This window comes from Myodes glareolus, chromosome 18, assembly GCF_982192425.1.
Source record: "Myodes glareolus chromosome 18, mMyoGla1.1, whole genome shotgun sequence".
In the NCBI taxonomy this organism is placed as follows: domain Eukaryota; kingdom Metazoa; phylum Chordata; class Mammalia; order Rodentia; family Cricetidae; genus Myodes; species Myodes glareolus.
This window is the reverse complement of record NC_142043.1, coordinates 62443030-62460390: the sequence shown is the minus strand read 5'-3', so window position 1 is coordinate 62460390 and position 17361 is coordinate 62443030. Positions and strand designations below refer to the sequence as shown.

The following is a 17361-nucleotide window of genomic DNA, read 5'->3' as shown; positions in this document are numbered from 1 at the left end:
AATTGGGAGAAAGATGGAGATTTTTTTTTTCCCAGTGGCAACTGGCAGTCCACAAATAAGAACCAAATCCTGGGAATGAAAACCTGAACTTTCAGTCTGTGGTAGAATAGATGAACAGCATATCAGACCAAGTCAAAGAGAAGGTTAGCAAAGGGAAGAAGCTGATGGGTAGGCGTGATGACTGAATATGGGGGTGGGGAGGGCTGAAGTCGAGGAAATGGAGCAACAAGCAAAGAGACAGGGTTGGGAGGGTGGTTTGGATCCTAGGAGAGACAAAGAGATGGGGCGAGGTGAGGTATTTGAATATAAACAGGCAGGAGCTTCAAACTAAGGGCTGGTTCTGGATTTCTGGGTCTCTTTCCACCCCCTGTTGACATTTCCAGCATATACTTGTTATTTTTGCCTTACAGTTTTTCTGAAGTAACCTCATCACATGTACTATGTATCAGAAGTATTCCATTAAGTTAGTGCTTGGGCAGCGTTTTGACCAAGTTCCTTCAATGTCTGGTACTGTGGTTTGGATTTTAAATGACCCCCAAAGACTTAAAAGGTAAGACTTAGTCCCCGACTTGTGGCACTACGAGAATGAGAAAGAACCCTTTAGGGGATGGACTTAGTAGTAGGAACATAAATCACTGAGGTTTTGCCTGAGAAGGGACCCTGGCCCTGTGTCCTTCCTCCCGTCTCAGTAAGGTGAGCATCACCATGTTGTGCATTTCCACCACGAAACTGTGAGCCCAAACAATCTCTTCCTCCTTATGTTGTGATCTCGGGAATTTTGTCATGGTCACAAAATTATTTCCCCCTAAGCATTGCAGCTGTTGTGTGCTTACCCATGGGGCTCAGCTCCCAGCTGATAGTTTCCGCCCTTCTCCCCTTCCTGTTGCACCTTTACTTCCTGTTTGCTCAAAGCTCAGCTACCAGCAGCGTTGTCAGCATGTGCCCCTGCGGTCATGCCTTCTAGACTCCCAGGACTGTTTCAAAGCCCCAATTTCTCGAAGTCTTTGGTTCCCAGCTTCTTCTCTACCCCGGGCAGCAAGGATGGGCCATTCATGCTTAGAAGCCTGACTGATCCCCGCCCTGCATTTAGCAATTTGGAAAAGCTGAGACTGGCTCTTCAGGGAGCTTCAGACAGGTGAAGATGGATGCTTACACGTTCCTGTTTCCTTTCTATTGCCGTGAGAAAATGCTCCTACCAGGAGCAACTTAGGGAAAGGAATCATTCGGCTTATACGTCCAGGTCACAGTCCAACACTGAGGGAAGTCAGACCAGGAACTCAAGCAGGAACCTGAGCAGAAAGCATAGAGGAACATAGCCTGCTCATGCTTAGCTAGCTTTATTTATTTATTTTGATTGTATTATAGTTACATCATTTCCTCTTCCCTTTCCTCTCTCTCTCACACCTCCCATGTACCTTCTGGCTCTCATTCAAATTCATGGTCTCCTTTTCTGTAATTGTTGTTACACACACACACACACACACGTTTGCCATCTATCTATCTATCCATCCATTCGTCTATCTATCTACCTACCCACCTACCTACCTACCCCTAAATATGTAAATACAACCTGCTCACTTCATATAATACTACTTGTCTATAAGCTTTCAGGGCTGACCATTGGTATTGGATGACCTATTGGTGTGCTTTTTCCCTGGGGAAGACTGTTTTCCCCACTCTTCGTTCCTTAGTTGCCTATAGTTCTTTGTGTATGACTGGGGCCACTTTAGTACCACCATTGGTTTTGTCCTTGTTCAGCTTGTGCTTCAGCAGCAATGTGAGACTTCTTGGGTGTAGCAGAGACAATCTCACAGCAAACTCCTGTTCCTCTGTCTTACAGTCTTTTCACCCACTCTTCCGCACTCATCCCTGAGCCTTAGATGGAGGAGTGTGTTGCAGATGCATCAGCAGGGACTGGGCTGCACGACTCTGCATCTTTACCAGTTTTCTGTTATTGTCTCTGCCTGTTGCAAAAAAGTTTTCTTGATGAGGGATGAGAACTAGACTTATCTGTGGATATAAGGATAAACATTTGGAGTGTATTTAAGAATTATGCTGGCTTGGACTTCATTAGCCCTGGGTATTTGACTTGGTTTCCAGTCCCGGGCATGATTTCCCTCTTGTTGATTGGGTAGCTAGCTCTCTTAAATAACCAGAGCCACCTGTCCAGGGAATAGCCCCCTTCTACGTCAATAAACAAGATTATCTCCCACAGATGTGTTCATAGGCATGCTCTGTGTAATCCCTCATTGGAGACTCTCTCCTCAGATGATTCTAGGCTGTGTCAAGATGACACTAAAGCTTCCTCAGAAGGACATCCACTCTGTTCCCAGGCACCATTCCCACATAAATTGCACCTGCTGCTCAGGACTGGGCCCAGGAGGGCAGGGTTTTGAGGTGACAGGCACAGAGCTCTCCCAGCCGTGAATGGCATTTCCATGTTCAGTGTCTTGTATGCCAATGGCCAGTGGCCATGTCAGAGGAGAGCAGGTGGCAATTGAAGTTCAGGTGTCAGCTTACCAGGAGGCGAAACCCTGATGGGTGAACCTCGGATAGGCAAGGCCCCAAGACCACAGACTCCAGAACGTCTTTTGCATCTGCTGTGCCTTTACATGTTTGCCGCTGCCATCTTTCTCTGGTATCTGGCATGGTGTGAATGGGTGTGGGGAGATCCCCACTGCCTGTAATGTAGTGTGTTTATCTCATGGAAACACCCTGTTCTACTGGGCATTTTTACCTGTGTATTATTATGAAGAGGATTTTTAAAGCTGCACTGTCTAATCAATAATAGTAACGTGAGTTTAAATAGAGTTTTGATGATTAAAAATAAAAATACAAAGAAATGTCACACAGTTAGGGCCTATGAGTTTCACCTACGGAGCCACATAGATCGCAGTTGAAGTCAATGATTAAGGAAAACAATTGAGTCCCTCAGAGCCAGGCTGGCTTGAATCCTTTTTAATCTTAATGTTGAAGAATGGATTCACAGGTTTTGATGTGCATCACAGCTGAATCAAAGCCTCAGAATAACTTCAGATTAGATTACATGTCTGGATGATAGCTTTGAGATGATAAACCCTAGAAGACAATCTAAAGTTCACAAGGACACATAGATAAGTTAAAGATTCTTTAGATTAGGGTCAAAGATACACCAATACTAGCTGACACACTCTCCTTGCTAGGATTGGTTGGTGATCAAAGATGATGATTAACTCCGTACCCGTTTTTGCCCTCAATCTCCTGAAATAAAAAATAATTGACGAGTGGGTGTACACCCTAAGATTTAAAGTAGAGCTGACTGTTTTTTTTACATGTATAAAAGTTTAGATTTGTGATTCCTTTAAGATTCCTTGTAAGATTACCTTTCAAGGTAAGTGATTGATTCTTTCTTTGTAACCGCAAAATACACCCTGACAGCAAAAGAAATGGCTGAGAAAAATACCTTGCTTGCACACTGTGTTCATCTATAACAAGTTACTTAGATATAAATGTAAGCAGGTTATTGGGATAACTTTGTTGTAATAGTATAAGGAGGATGAAAACCACATTTTATATGTATTCATTATAATTATTCACTTGGAAAATAGATGTGACCACATTGTAATTTCTATATTACATATATTCTATATATTGCCTGAAAGATTTTTGTTGGGGGTATATAAGCTGTAGAATAAAAATAAAGAGACAGAATTCAGAATCAGAATACAAAAGAAGAATAAAGAATAAAGAAAAGGTCTGAAGAAACTATCAAGAGAGTGTGTGAGTGTCTTTTCCCTTGCCTCTTCAGATAAAAAGTTTTAGTACACAGGCCCTGTGGATTCTCTCTGAGCCCTGCGCCACTGGAGGCTGGTCCCCCAGGCAGCAAAACATGGTGGCACCTGTACCTCAGCAAAGGCCTCCATGGAAGGCTGAACTGCTTGTCACATGACACCAAGGTAATGTGTCCATGATGAAGTGGCTTCCACTGCCCCTGTTGCTAAGTGGACTCAGGAATCCCTGTAGAGACTCTGCCTTCATCTCCCTGACCAGTTCATCCCCTTTGCTCTGCCCTTGTAACTCCAGGAGACAATTCTCCAAGTCCCTCAGCAAAGGTGAGGCCACATTTGCCCTCATTTGGACAGCATGTCCTTCTGTCTCCTGTGGGCACCTCCCCTCACCATTCTAGGGTGCTGTGGTCACTCCAGGCTTACGGCCATCCCCATCCCATTGTACAGCATACCTCATCCTCTATCTGTAACTGGGCAGCCTGAGGCATTCTGGTGCTTGCTCAGCCTCCCCAAGGACGTGGGTGAGCAGGAAGACAGGATGCCCAGACTTCCCTACAGTGGACCCTCTGGGTGCTGAGCTGGAGGCCAGAGTCCCCTGATCTTCACCACACAACAATGGTGGGCATTGGCAGCAGGCTGGGGGCTTACTCAGAGCCTAAGTGCTGCTCAGAGTGGTGACCAGTGTGCAGGCTTTCTGCTGCCCACAAGATCTGGAAGTGGCCAGCAGCAAAAGACAGGAACTCCAGATCATGTTTGATGACTCCCATACCCCACAGCTGCTGATACAGAGAGAGAGGAAGGGCACAGGTGTAGGCCTCACAGAACACGGTACAAAGCCCAGAGCCAGGTGCATAGCCCAGGGGTAGGTACAGGCCCAGGAGTGGGGTGAAGGCCCCAGTGCCAGGTGCAGGCCCCAGAGACAGATACAGGCTTCAGAGCCAGTTTTCTGTATGACAGTTACCACAGAGATGGAATGGTACAAAAGAGGTTTTATTGGTGCTCAGAGGCTAAGAATAACACAGCTGATAGCGGGATCAAGTCAGCCAGATTGGGGGTGGGTGAGGTGGGGCAGCCAGCATGTCCAGAATCTGAGTCAGGAGAGCAGCTGGCGGACACTCAGACTCCAGACCTGGGTGGGCTGGTGGAGGAAGGGTGAGGGTGGGTGGACCCAGGATGGGTGGGCTCAGAAGGCCTAGTAGAACCATGGGGTCAGGAAAGACAGATGGTAATCCAGTTCTCAGGTAGACAGTCAGCAGCATGAGGAGGAAGCCCCGCAGCAGACCGACTCACAGCAGACAGGCTCACAGCAGACAGGTTTGCAGCAGACAGGCACACAGCAGGACGGCTGGCAGGGGGAGCAGGTGCAACAAGCTGGCTGGCAGTCAGAGCAGATGGAGACACAGCAGACCGGCTTGCAGCAGACAGGTGTGCAGCAGACAGGCACACAGCATGAGGGCTGGCAGCATGAGGGTGTGCAGCAGCTGCTGCAGGCAGATTGGCAGCAGGGGCTGGACCCACAGCTCACTGGGGTGCAGATGAGGGTCAGGCAGGAGGCTGGGGCACAGCAGCTGGGGGCACAGCAGCTGGGGGCACAGCAGCTGGGCTGGCAGCAGCTGGGGGCACAGCAGCTGGGGGCACAGCAGCTGGGCTGGCAGCAGCTGGGGGCACAGCAGCTGGGCTGGCAGCAGCTGGGGGCACAGCAGCTGGGCTCACAGCAGCTCTCTGGGCAGTCATCCACCTGCCAGGAGGAGTTGGTGCAAGCGTCAGAACAGACAGACATGGTGGAGGCGGCCATGGTGGGGTTGGCTGGGAGCTGGGAGTGTATGAGTGTGTTGAGTGAGTGTGTGTGAGTGGTGTGTGTGAGGTGCTCTCGGCTCTGGGCTTTTATCCCCCAGGTGTGTTTTGCTGCAGGAGGCTCTGCACCCTTCCTCTTCCTTGTTGTTCAGTCTGGAGGGTGCTCTGTGGAGCAGAGACACAAGCTGCGGTGCTGGTCACTCTGCTTGGGCCTGTGCCTGGGGGTCACCTGGGACACGGTGTCCCGGGGCTGTCTGCATTCTCTACCTGGTGGCCACCTGTCAGTATTTTGGAGAAGACTCTTGGCTCTGAGGATACATTCTGTGTCCCTAGCCTCTGACCTCAGTGGGGGTGACCTGGCTGGCCTGTGACTGGGAAAAAAGAGGCAGGCATTCTGCTTTGGAGCAGGCAGTGAGGACATCCAATGAAGTTTCCATGGACCAAGGATGGATCAGGTGTAGGCAGTCAGCCAAGGGCCTCTCGGAGACGAAAATGGTCACTGAAGCCCAGCCTGGACTCCTAGGCATTTGGAGACCACACCGAGTCTGACCTAGCTGAACGTCAATGTCCTCCTGGAGTCCAGGGTCACTTGTTCTGGGTGAACATACAGGCTGCAGAAAGCAGGCATGGACTAAAGTAACATGGAGTTCATGGTACGGGGGATGACCTGTACCAGGGAGGTGAGCTGGGGAGAGCTGGCCCTGATTCCCAGATGCCCATCTCAGGCATACCTCTCCTGCAACCCAGTGCCCTCTTGCCCTCTCTTGTCAGGTGCAGATTAGCGCCATGGGCAGAGAGACAATGTTCAGACTCACACAGTTGAGTCTCACAGAATGGAAGCCTCCTTAGAGTCCTCAGCTGGCGTGAGGAAGAGGTGAGCAGGGCCACTATCACCAGAACCTCCCATGCTGTCCAGTAAAGTGACAAACCAAGAATTGTGATGATAGCGAGCATGCTCAGTGTCTGTGGGTGAGACCCCTCCACTAGCCACAGAACTGCTCTGCCCTTGTTCACAGGGCGCCAGGTGAAGAGAGATTCTGAGCACCCAGTGGTCCCCCCCACATGCCATCACTGAGGTAACTGGTGGGACATGGTGAGGACAGAGGGAAGCTGAGGCCACCAGCGTAAAACACCCATGAGACTCTGAGACAGTGCCAAAGGTGTGCACAGAGCTCTAAACCAGAGCACACGCTTGCTCCCTGAGCAAACTCAGGACACGATGCCCCAGGGGTGTAGGGCTTCCATAGCTTTTGTTTGGCTTAGGTCATTTGGGTTTTGACTGAAGTTCCACCCAAACCCAAGTGGTTTTTCTACACATTCTGTGCTCCATAACTGTCAGTCACAGTGCTCTGTGGTCACCCACAGGGGACACCACAGACTCAGCTCACTGTGAGAGACACCTAGCAGAGCCCAAGGAGTGTGAGCAAGGGGACAGAAGTCCCAGGGAGCCAGTAGCAGCATTTGTGGAAGCTTGGTGCGGTGACCCGAGGGTAGGAAATCACAGTGCACAGACGTGAACGGCAGATTCAGAGCTCAGAAAACGTCCCTACCTACGTGACGACAGGTAGTTCTCAGCGCTTCCTGTCTGAGTGGTTTGAGTGTGACATGTCTCCATGAGTGTGACATGTCTCCATGAGTGTGACATGTCTCCATGAGCAAGTGTAACATGTCTCCATGAGTGTGACATGTCTCCATGAGTGTGACATGTCTCCATGAGTGAGTGTGATATGTCTCCATGAGTGTGACCTGTCTCCATGAGTGTGACATGTCTTCATGAGTGTGAAATGTCTCCATGAGTGTGACATGGCTCCATGAGTGTGACATGTCTCCATGAGTGTGACATGTCTCCATGAGTGTGACCTGTCTCCATGAGTGTGACCTGTCTCCATGAGTGTGACCTGTCTCCATGAGTGTGACATGTCTCCATGAGTGTGACCTGTCTCCATGAGTGTGACCTGTCTCCATGAGTGTGACCTGTCTCCATGAGTGTGACATGTCTCCATGAGTGTGACATGTCTCCATGAGTGTGACATGCCTCCATGAGGCTCACTATGTCTTTTAAACAGGGCCTAGATGGTGGTGGAAAGTCATGGTGGGGGCAAGAGAGTGGCTTGGGGGACACAGACTGACTCTCTTAGCTTGAGTTTCTGCCCCTTGATCCCTAAGATGTGAAATGCCCAGTCATATACTCCTCCTGCCACACCTTCCCACCAGGACTTAGTGTACCCTCTCGAGCCGTGAGCCCAGATAGGTCCAACCTCCTTTCACTGGGTAATTCTTCACCATGGCGAGGAAAGAATCCTACAGAAAACCAGACTGGGGCGCATCTGTGTGCTCAGGCCTTTGGACTAGTTCATGGGAGAAACGTGGGAGAGTCTGGGGCTGGAAAAGTCCTGGACTCTTGTGAACTGAGCTTAGTGGGCAATTCTGAGGGTGATTCACTTGATCAGAGGCCAGCACAGACAGTAAAGACCTGACTCTTGAGATTTCAAAGAACAGAACTCTCCTGGGACCTGGGCTTGAGGTTGTTCAGGATTACCGCCTGCCAAGGAAGCTGGCTACATTCTGCCCATGTCTCGGAATATTGAATGGGACTAAGTTAAAAAACTAATGAGGAGAGGATTTTAAAGATAGCCTAGCCTCAGGCCTGTGGCATGGTTGATACTCGCCATCTTTCTCCAGGTTTACAGTGAGCGTTCTGAACAGAAGGCGGAGCAGGGCGATGTGGAAAATATACAGTTCAGTGGGAAAAGGTGTAGCAGAGAATTCGAAGTCTCCAACAAAGCGGCTGTCCATATAGCAGATGCCAACCGAAGCAAGTGACAACTGCTGAAGAAATCAGTGCAAGGAAGGAAAAACTCCACACGACGAACTGGGGCAATAGAAGTGAGAGTGAGAATGTGTTCACTCTGGGGAAACCCCCTCCAACAAGACTGTCCAGACTCCCCTGACACAGGTGAGAATGTGTCCACTCTGGGGAAACCCGCTCCAACAAGACCATCTAGATTCCCCTGACACAGGTACTAAAGGCTGCTTTGGCTTTGGGATGAGAGGGCCAGGCTGGCTCTTAAGCTGAGAACACCACCTGCTGTCACCATCCATGTAGCGCTGTTATATTATGCATGCAGAGTATAAGTGTCGCGATGTCATGGAGCATGTGCCAGGGTTCCAGTCAGTCTCTGAAGCCAGGCACTGTGTGGAAGGCCAGAGTCCCTCTGTGAGTTTGTATGGACCATGCAGGAAGCTGCAAAGGTGAAGCCAAAATAGCAGTGGGGACCTAGAGAAGTCCTTAAACATTGTAATGGGGACCCCAGCATGCTGGAGATGCCAGGTAGCCAAAAATCTGTTGAGGAAAACTGCAGGCATGACGTGGGGCTTTTCAAAGAAAGAGATGTGCTGCAGACAGTGGGCTGTGGGCAAGGCTACTCAGGGGGGCCCCAACAAGGACACCATGAACCTGAGATTCTGGACTGGGACTGAAGGCGTGAGCCCTACTGGGTTCTGCTTTGCTCTGGTGTGGTCTTTGTTGCCAATCCTCCTGTTTAGATTGGGAATATTTCCATGTTGGCGTATGTGAGCAGGGTTTGATTTTTACAGGGGCTCAGAGTTAAATGACTGCCTTGCGTTTCAAGGACTTTTAAGTGTGGAGACTGTTAAGGGGCCACGGAGAGTTTTGAATTGGTACTCCATATGTTTTGCTCTGAGGGATGACAGTGAGCCAACAGGGACCAGAGATGGAATGTCACTGACTGAAATGTCCTTCCTAGGCTCCCATGTTTGGACATTTGATGCCCAGCGGGTGGCAGTGCCATTTTGGGGAGGTGGTGGAACTGGATACAGGTTCCAGCCGGCAGGTGTAGGGTGGCAGAGGTGAGGCTTGAGGGTTCTAGATGGACTCTGCTTTGGTCCTGAGCTCTGGACGCCTTGGGGAGGAGGCCTGAGGAGCCTGTGCCGCATGACCGCCCGCTGCTGTGAGCACCACCTGTGCTTTATCCACCATGATGGACTGAAGCGCTCGCTCTTCAATGAGAAGCCGGAATAAATCCTTAAGTTGTTACCACGAGGAGAAAAGTAACTCATTCAATATCCAACCACTGTCACCTCACCTAGATTAACTTATATCGAGACAGATAAGGAGAACCTTGTACAAAGCCGCCTCTCCCTGGCTGCCCAGTAAGATAAACCAGGATTCCCCTGCGTTCCACAACAGGAGACAGGAAGTATGCAAGGAAATGCAACCCCAAGCGGCTGGGTTTAAAGTTTCCCTTGGAGGCAGGGAAGAACAAATTAGCACCACAGAGCTTCCATACAATGATAGGGACAAACAGAGCCAGTTCCTCCAGACACAGAAGGAAAAAAGAAAATAAACAGAACTGAAGCCTGAGACCGAGCATGCCACTTCAGTCACGAGAGACAGAGAGAGAGAGAGAGAAAGCACAGCCAGGACAAAAATAGTCACCAAGAGATGAGGTGGATGAATGAGAACAGCGTCTATAGACTCATATTTGAATGCTTGACCCCCAGATGGTCCGCTGTTGGGGAAGGATGAGGAGGTGTGGTCTTGGAGGAAGAGGTGTGCCCTGGGGTGGGCACTGAGATTCCCAGTTAGCTCTCTCTGTCTCATGCTTCTGGGCCGTGATACAAGTTCTCAGTTATTGCCCCAGTACCACGTCTGCCTGTCTGCTGCCACGCTCCCCTCCAGGGTAGTCATGGACTTAACAGTCTGGAACTAGGAGTTCCTGAATGAAATGCTTACTTTATAAATCGTCTTGGTCATGAGGTTTTGTCAGGGCAATAGAAAAGTAACTAAGGCAAGAAATAATGGCTGCAGGGCTGGAGAGATGGCGCAAGAGTTTAAGAGCACTCACTGGCTGCTCTTCTAGAGGCCCGAGTTCAGTCCCCAGCACTCCCATCAGGGGCTTATACTGCCCTGTAACTCCATCTTCAGAGGATCCACACTCCATTATGGACTATACTCGTGTGTGTGTGTATATATATTTATATATATTAATTTACAATTTAAAAATATTCTTTTAGGGGGGCTGGAGAAATGGCTCAGTGGTTAAGAGCATTGCCTGCTCTTCCAAAGGTCCTGAGTTCAATTCCCAACAACCACATGGTGGCTCACAACCATCTGTAATGAGGTCTGGTGCCCTCTTCTGGCCTGCAGACATACACACAGACAGAATATTGTATACATAATAAATAAATATTAAAAAATAAAAAAAATATTCTTTTAGAAGAGAAAAAGACTTGGGGACCCTTATCTGAGTGCATAGCTGCTGTGTGCCAATGGAAGGGATGAGTGGATGAGAGCACTGGTCTCTGGAGGACTCCAGGTCCACAGGTCACAGAAGCATCTGCACAGCAGAGTGTTCTAGATTGTTCTCTGTAGCCTAGACGTCCATCAGCAGGCCCGGAGAGCGAGAGGGTGAGAGTGTGCACAGCTGAACTTTATCCAGACACAAAGAGCACAGTCACGTGGCTTTTAAGGAAACGGGCTGTCACTGGGAACAATCATATTAAGTGAACCCAGTCGATGCTCAGAAAGACAAATACTGTAGATTTTATCCCTTTTCAGTTCCTAGGTTTTATGTGGTTAAAGAAAATCATGAACGTGTGGCTTAAATGCAAAGAGAAATCAAATGGTCTATGGTAGTGGTTCTCAACCTGTGGGTCATGACCCCTTAGGGGTTGAACCACCCTTTCACAGGGGTCGTCTAAGACCCTTGGGAAACACAGACATTTACATTGCAACTCATAACAGTAGCAAAATTACAGTTATAAAACAAAATATAAAACAAAACAGCAGCGAAAATACTTTTATGGTTGGAGTCACCACAACATGAGGAGCTGTATTAAAGGGTCACACACATTAGGGAGGGTGAGAACCACAGGTCTACGGGGACAAAGAGGATTAATTGGAGGGAGAAGAGGGAGAAAATAAGGAGGGAGAAGGTAGAAAAGGATGCTCAATATACAATATATTCCTATAAGAAAACACGGACGTAAAAGCTAGTCTGAGTGTCCACTCTGGACAGGGGCTAGAGAGGTTTTCAAATTAGCAGCCAGAGGAGTCCTGTGCTCAGCAGTCATGAGCTGAGTCCAAGCTGTTGGTGCCCCTCCCCCTAACCTAGAGTGTGGGAGTGATGGGGTGATCAAGTCAGCAAGGTGGAGCCTCGTGACGGGGTCGGTGACTCCGCTCACACTGCAGCCCCCTTCCATGCCTGTGGCCAGGAGTGGGATTCAGCCAGAACCCAGAACACACCCAAGTGGCTGACTGCCCCTGAGCTGACTTCTGGCCCCCAACCTTCCGGCACTGGAAAGAATCTGTGTTTATGACCTAAGGCCCCAGTGGCTGTTGTTTGTCTCTCTGCCTGGGGGGCTAAACCGGCAGAGGCAAAGCCAGCACGAGGACTCAGTAGTCTGCCAGAGTCCAGGGTGGGGCCAGTGAGGCACAGTGGCACAGAAAATGACCTAAGTCTCAGTTAGCAGTGACACTGGATATAAGTGTGACGTTCAAATCAATCACACAGTGTGGTGTTAATTGTCCCCCGCTACTAGCACTGCCAATGTGACCGTAACTTGCCGCATACAACTATGGAGCATTTGAAACACAGCCAGTTAGGACCACTGAAGCGCTGCATCTTAGATACAATGTGTCAGCATGCTTTCTGTTCCTATCATGAAATACCCAAGGCCAGGTGCTAATGAAGAGATGTATATATGTTCATGGCTCTGGAGACAGGAAGCCCAGCACCTCGGCCCCAGTTCTGTGTCATGGTCCCCCACTAAGTGTGTCATACCATGGTGGATGGCAGTCTGGAAGGAGATCACATGGTGGGAGGGGACCCCTGAGGTAAAAAGGAGTTAGTTAGTTAGTTCTGACCTTCATCACACCCCACCTCTCAATGTCACCCCACCAGGGACCAGGATTCCAAGACAGATTCTGGGGACACCCTTCAGCCACATCCAAACAGCTCTAACGGAAAGCCTAGTTATTAAATTAATTCTGTTATGTTTCCAATTTCAGCCTGGCACAGTGGGGGTTGCCCATGTGAGCTGTACCTATCAGACAGTACTGTTAGAGCATGTTAGGTACCCAGGTGAACACGGCAGAGCATCACAGAAGGCAAGCCAGCCAAGCCAGCCTGTTTCTCTCAGGATCTCCGCAAACTCATCCTCGGTGTCAACAGCTAAAACATAAATATGAACTCACAGCCCAGACAGAGCAAAGCCTGCTAAAGTGACCACGCCCCACACAGACAGAGCAGGCGACGGTTTACAGGATGCTGCATGAGCGCAGGGCCTCTCTAACGAAATCAATAGACTTAGAAAATAAATAGATTCTGTCATAATTTCTACATAGACTTTAACTATGACCAATGACATGAAAAATCATCGTTGTTATTCAACTATAATGACATTCATCTGAAAAAAAAACACCCATTAATAAAATCATCAATCATTCATTCTGCTGAACCTATCTAGAAATGAGGGCCCAGTACTCTACACACCACGCCTGTTGGGACTCTAATGACCGAAGGGCCTTCTTGCCTGATTACAGTGCCCCGCAATGGGGAAACAAACTTTATTTCCAGAACTCTTCAAGGAGGAAGTGGCCATCTTCCAAGGCCAGGCTGGCCACCATCAGTAGCGGACTTACAGAGAGGTTGAGCCATGGTATCAAGGACAAGAGAACTGCCCTCCCCAGCCCTATGAACAGACTGGGCACTGGGCACAGAAAGGACCCAGGTGGCACCTGTTTCCTGCCCCTCTTGCCTACCTGCAAGCCTTTGAATTTGGAAGGAAATGACCAGGCCCATGTTCATTGAAAGGCTGCTAGGAGCTGTCCCTTCAGGTAGGGACCATCAAATGCACCATAGTTGCCCGGGGGAGCAGCAGCTGCCGGAGCACTGAGCGCTAGAAAAGAGCCGTCCACCTGCCAAACCACCAATTTCCATCCTGCTGACAAACTTGTCTTAAAAAATAATTTGATGCCTCCGACCCTAATTTCTTCATTCACCGGAAGAAGGGGAGTCTCTTTCCATTCCCAGTGCAGCCATGACTCATGGTCCCAAAAAATAGCTGAAACATGTAGCTACTCCAAAGCATTGGATAAGTTGGCAGGCATGCTTGCTCATCATCCATCCAAGCTTAAGAAATGTCTGTCTCTGATCATTTTCCTAAGGAACGGTGTGCCCTGAGTAGAGGTGAAATAAAGATTTGTGTGCAGCTTTTGATTGAGATCACTGGCAAAGTCAGGACCGATAGAACCCACCCTGCTGGGTTCATGGACATCATCATCACAAGACTGGAGAGAACGTCCATCTGATCTATGACACCAAGGGTCGCTTTGCTGTTCATCATATTACACTTGAGGAGGCCAAGTACAAGTTATGAAAAGTGAGAAATTCTCTGTGGGCACAAAAGCAATCCCAGGTCTGGTGACAGACCATGTCCTTGCTATTCATACTCTGATCTCCTCATCAAGGAGAATGGCACCATTCAGATCAATTTGGAGACAGGCAAAATAACCAAGTACATCAAGTTTGACACCAAGAACTTGTGTATGGTGACTGGAGGTGCTACCTTGGGAAGATCTGGTGTGATCGCCAACAGAGAGAGACATCCTGGCTCTTTTGATGTGGTTTATTTGTCTGAAAGATGCCAATGGCAACAGTTTTGCCACTCAACTTTCCGATATTTTTGTTATTGGCAAGGACAACAAACCCTGGATTTCTCTTCCCCGAGCCTGACCATTGCTGAAGCGAGAGAGACATAGGATAGCAGCCAAACAGAGCAGTGGATGAAAAGGTCTCTAGCAGACATGCTGGAGAAGTGTTTGTAATCTTGCTACAAGTCTTTCTAGGCAACATGCTAGATTAAACAGCATAATGGAAAAAATTGGATTTATTTTTGTAAGTGTGAGTGTGTGGGGGTGGGTGTGAGTGTGTATGTGAATGTATGTGTGTGCATGAGTAAGCATGTGTGAGTGTGTGTATTGTGTGTGTGCATGCATGTATGTATGTATTGTATGAATGTCTGTGTGTTTATGAGTGTGTGTGTGTGCCTGTGTCAAGTATGTGTGTATTGCATATGTATGTTGTGTGTATATGTGTGTTGTATGGGTGTGTATGAGTGTGTTGTGTTTTGTGAGTGTGCGTGCATGTATGCATGTTTTGTATATGCATGTTATGTGTGGTGTCTGTGTGTGTGGTGTGTGTGTACCTGTGGATGTCAGAAGGCAACTTGCTGAAGTCAGTTCTCTCTTGTTACCTTGCTGGATCTGGGAATCAAACTGAAGTTGGCAGGCCTTCCCCTCAGTGCCTCAGCCCACTGAAAATCTCTATTCCCCCCAAACTGTGTGATTTGTGTGGTCAACAGGAACAAGCTCCAAATCTAACATGGGTGATTATGGCCCCCGGTGCTTCCAGCACCTTCATCCAAGGCCTCCATCAGTGCTCTGTCAGAGACAAGACCACGTCTCAGCCAAAAGGGGTGAGGCACACAAGGAAATATACCACCACAAACTGGAACCAGCAGAAACTTCTGGAAACAGAATTGGATCCCAGAGATGGCAGAGGTGGAAATGACCAGTCGGACTGGAAAGTGAATACATGTAGAAGCCTAAAGGACTGGACCACCATACAAGCGCTTCCAGGAATCTCAGTTTTATTTTAGTTCACAAAGGAGAAGACGGCAGTGCATGGCAGCAGGGAAGGGGAAGGGAGCTTGGTGGAGGAGGGAGGTTACAGATGAAGAAACCCCACTTCAGCTCAGCTCCGAGGCATAGGATATTGAAAATGGAGGCAGAGCCTGCTGTCTCTACCTAGGACAGGTGTCTAGTAGCCACAAAGGGTCCCCTTGAGCCTGTTGGGTAATGGCTACATCAAAAGAGCCAGGAAAACAGAAACAGGACACCCACATAGTCAGTGGAAGGCCAACAGTGGATGTAGCTTGAGGCCGGGGTCTCAGAGAGAACATCCATTCACACAAAGTCTGTTCCCATGGGTGACCAGATGCTCTGGGGAAAATTTAGAAGGTTTGTAGGACTCACAGGTCATCAGCTGGTCATAGGATGGTAGCCAGCAATTGGGCAGATGAAAAAGAGTGGGGGAAAATCAATATGGGAAACACAAGGAGACGTGGGTGTGAGGCTGAGCCCGCTTGTGGGGAGCAGGACCACTGGGCTCTCATCTCTGAGAATAGCAGATAGGCACGTGGGGGACTCTGAAGTATGGGACAGACAGGTCAGCAGCAGCTGGACTTCTGGCCTGAGGAGTGGCCACAGCAGGCCTGGCTGGAACAGACAGGGCGGCAGAGCAGGGACACGCTGGAGCAGGGCTTGCAGCAGACAGGCTTGCAGCAGACAGGCACACAGCAGGATGGCTGGCAGCATGAGGGCTGGCAGCTAGACTGCTGGCAGCAGGAGGAGCATCCAGAGCAGATGGGTGTGCAGCAGAGAGGCTTGCAGCAGACAGGCACACAGCAGGAGGATTGACAGCATGAGGGCTGGCAGCATGAAGGTGAGCAGGAAGACTGGCAGCAGGGGCTGGACACGCAGCTCACTGGAGTACAGACAAGAGTAATGCAAGAGGTTGGGGCACAGCAGCTGGGGACACAGCAGCTGGATTGGCAGCAGCTGGGGGCACAGCAGCTGGGGACACAACAGCTGGGCTGGCAGCAGCTGGGGGCACAGCAGCTGGGGACACAACAGCTGGGCTGGCAGCAGCTAGGGACACAGCAGCTGGGGACACAACAGCTGGGCTGGCAGCAGCTGGGGACACAGCAGCTGGGCTCACAGCAGCTCTCTGGGCAGTCATCCACCTGCCAGGAGGAGTTGGTACAAGCATCAGAGCAGACAGACATGGTGGAGGCGGCCATGGTGGGGTTGGATGGAGGAGGGTGAGGTGTGAGTGAGTGAGTGTGTGAGTGTGTGTGTGTGTGTGTGTGAGGTGCTCTGGTGGCCACCTTTATACCCCTGGGCTGCTTGTGTTGTGCCTCAGTTCCTGGTATCCTTTTCCTGGTCTGTGTTTGGAGTCAGGCTGTTGCCTCACTATGGAGGGACTGTCAACAAGTACTGCTGTCTGGGGATATTTTTCCTGGGGGAAACCCTGTAGCGATGCCCAGGTCTCATGGAAGGTGGGGATAGCAGCAGCCAGGTTCCAATCTTTAACTGGCAGCCCCGTCCTATCTCTGAAGTCTTAGTTCTTGAGGCGGCTTCTCCACCTGGGCAGAGAAGGAGTGGGCACAGCCCAGACTGTGGGCTTTGAAGATGGTGGCATGTGCTCCTGAGCTATACTGTAGGTCTTGATTTCTACGGGTGCCTCCCTTTGTGTGAGAACTCAAGGCTCGCCTGGTGCCTGTGGCAGCCTGGTGGAGTCCAAGCGAGCCGGAGGGTGGATGCCTTGGGGCATGTTTCAGGGTGAACTTCTGTGGATCCCTGAGAGTGCCCATAACATTCATGGTCCTTTGTCTCCTCTGAGCACTGGCAGCTTCTCCTCTACCCAAGTCTTTAGACCTTCTGTTGCCTCATGGAAACAACCAGCTCCCCCCTTCAACACAACTCAGGGGATTCAGATGCACTGTGAGCACAATTTATTTAGTAGACGCTGTCCCATGCACCTGTCATGCTCAGCATTGCTCCATGTTTGAGGAAACCCTGAGTTCTTGTCACTTATAGTTTCATGGACTTTGTAGTCCGCCACATTTCTAAGGGTCAAGGGAACATCCTTGGGGAAAGTCTGGGCGTCAGAGTCTCCAAATGGCTTCCCACTCATAATATCAGGCACTGGTT

General features: G+C 49.6%; 2 protein-coding genes and 1 pseudogene across 2 annotated transcripts in view; 1 reads left to right on the top strand and 2 right to left on the bottom strand.

Moving 5' to 3' along the window:
• Positions 1-17361, bottom strand: part of Tspear (thrombospondin type laminin G domain and EAR repeats) — a 158351-nt gene that overhangs the window by 32308 nt on the left and 108682 nt on the right. The gene's annotated exons all lie outside the window — the stretch shown is intronic.
• Positions 4740-16481, bottom strand: LOC148119182 (uncharacterized). Its single transcript, XM_087897871.1, has 2 exons — positions 15827-16481; positions 4740-5648 (listed from the first exon to the last, which is right to left on the bottom strand). Exons 1-2 carry the CDS (start codon positions 16446-16448, stop codon positions 5017-5019), a joined length of 1254 nt encoding a protein of 417 aa, XP_087753997.1. The 5' UTR covers positions 16449-16481; the 3' UTR covers positions 4740-5016.
• LOC125411353 (small ribosomal subunit protein eS4-like) lies at positions 13626-14429 on the top strand (annotated as a pseudogene).

Coding starts and splice junctions, on each gene's coding strand:
- LOC148119182 (XM_087897871.1), bottom strand. CDS start 16,448: ATGGCCGCCTCCACCATGTCTGTCTGCTCTGATGCTTGTACCAACTCC. Junction 5,649..15,826: donor CTCCTCAGGCCAGAAGTCCA/GCTGCTGCTGAC, acceptor GGGGGATAAAAG/CCCAGAGCCGAGAGCACCTC.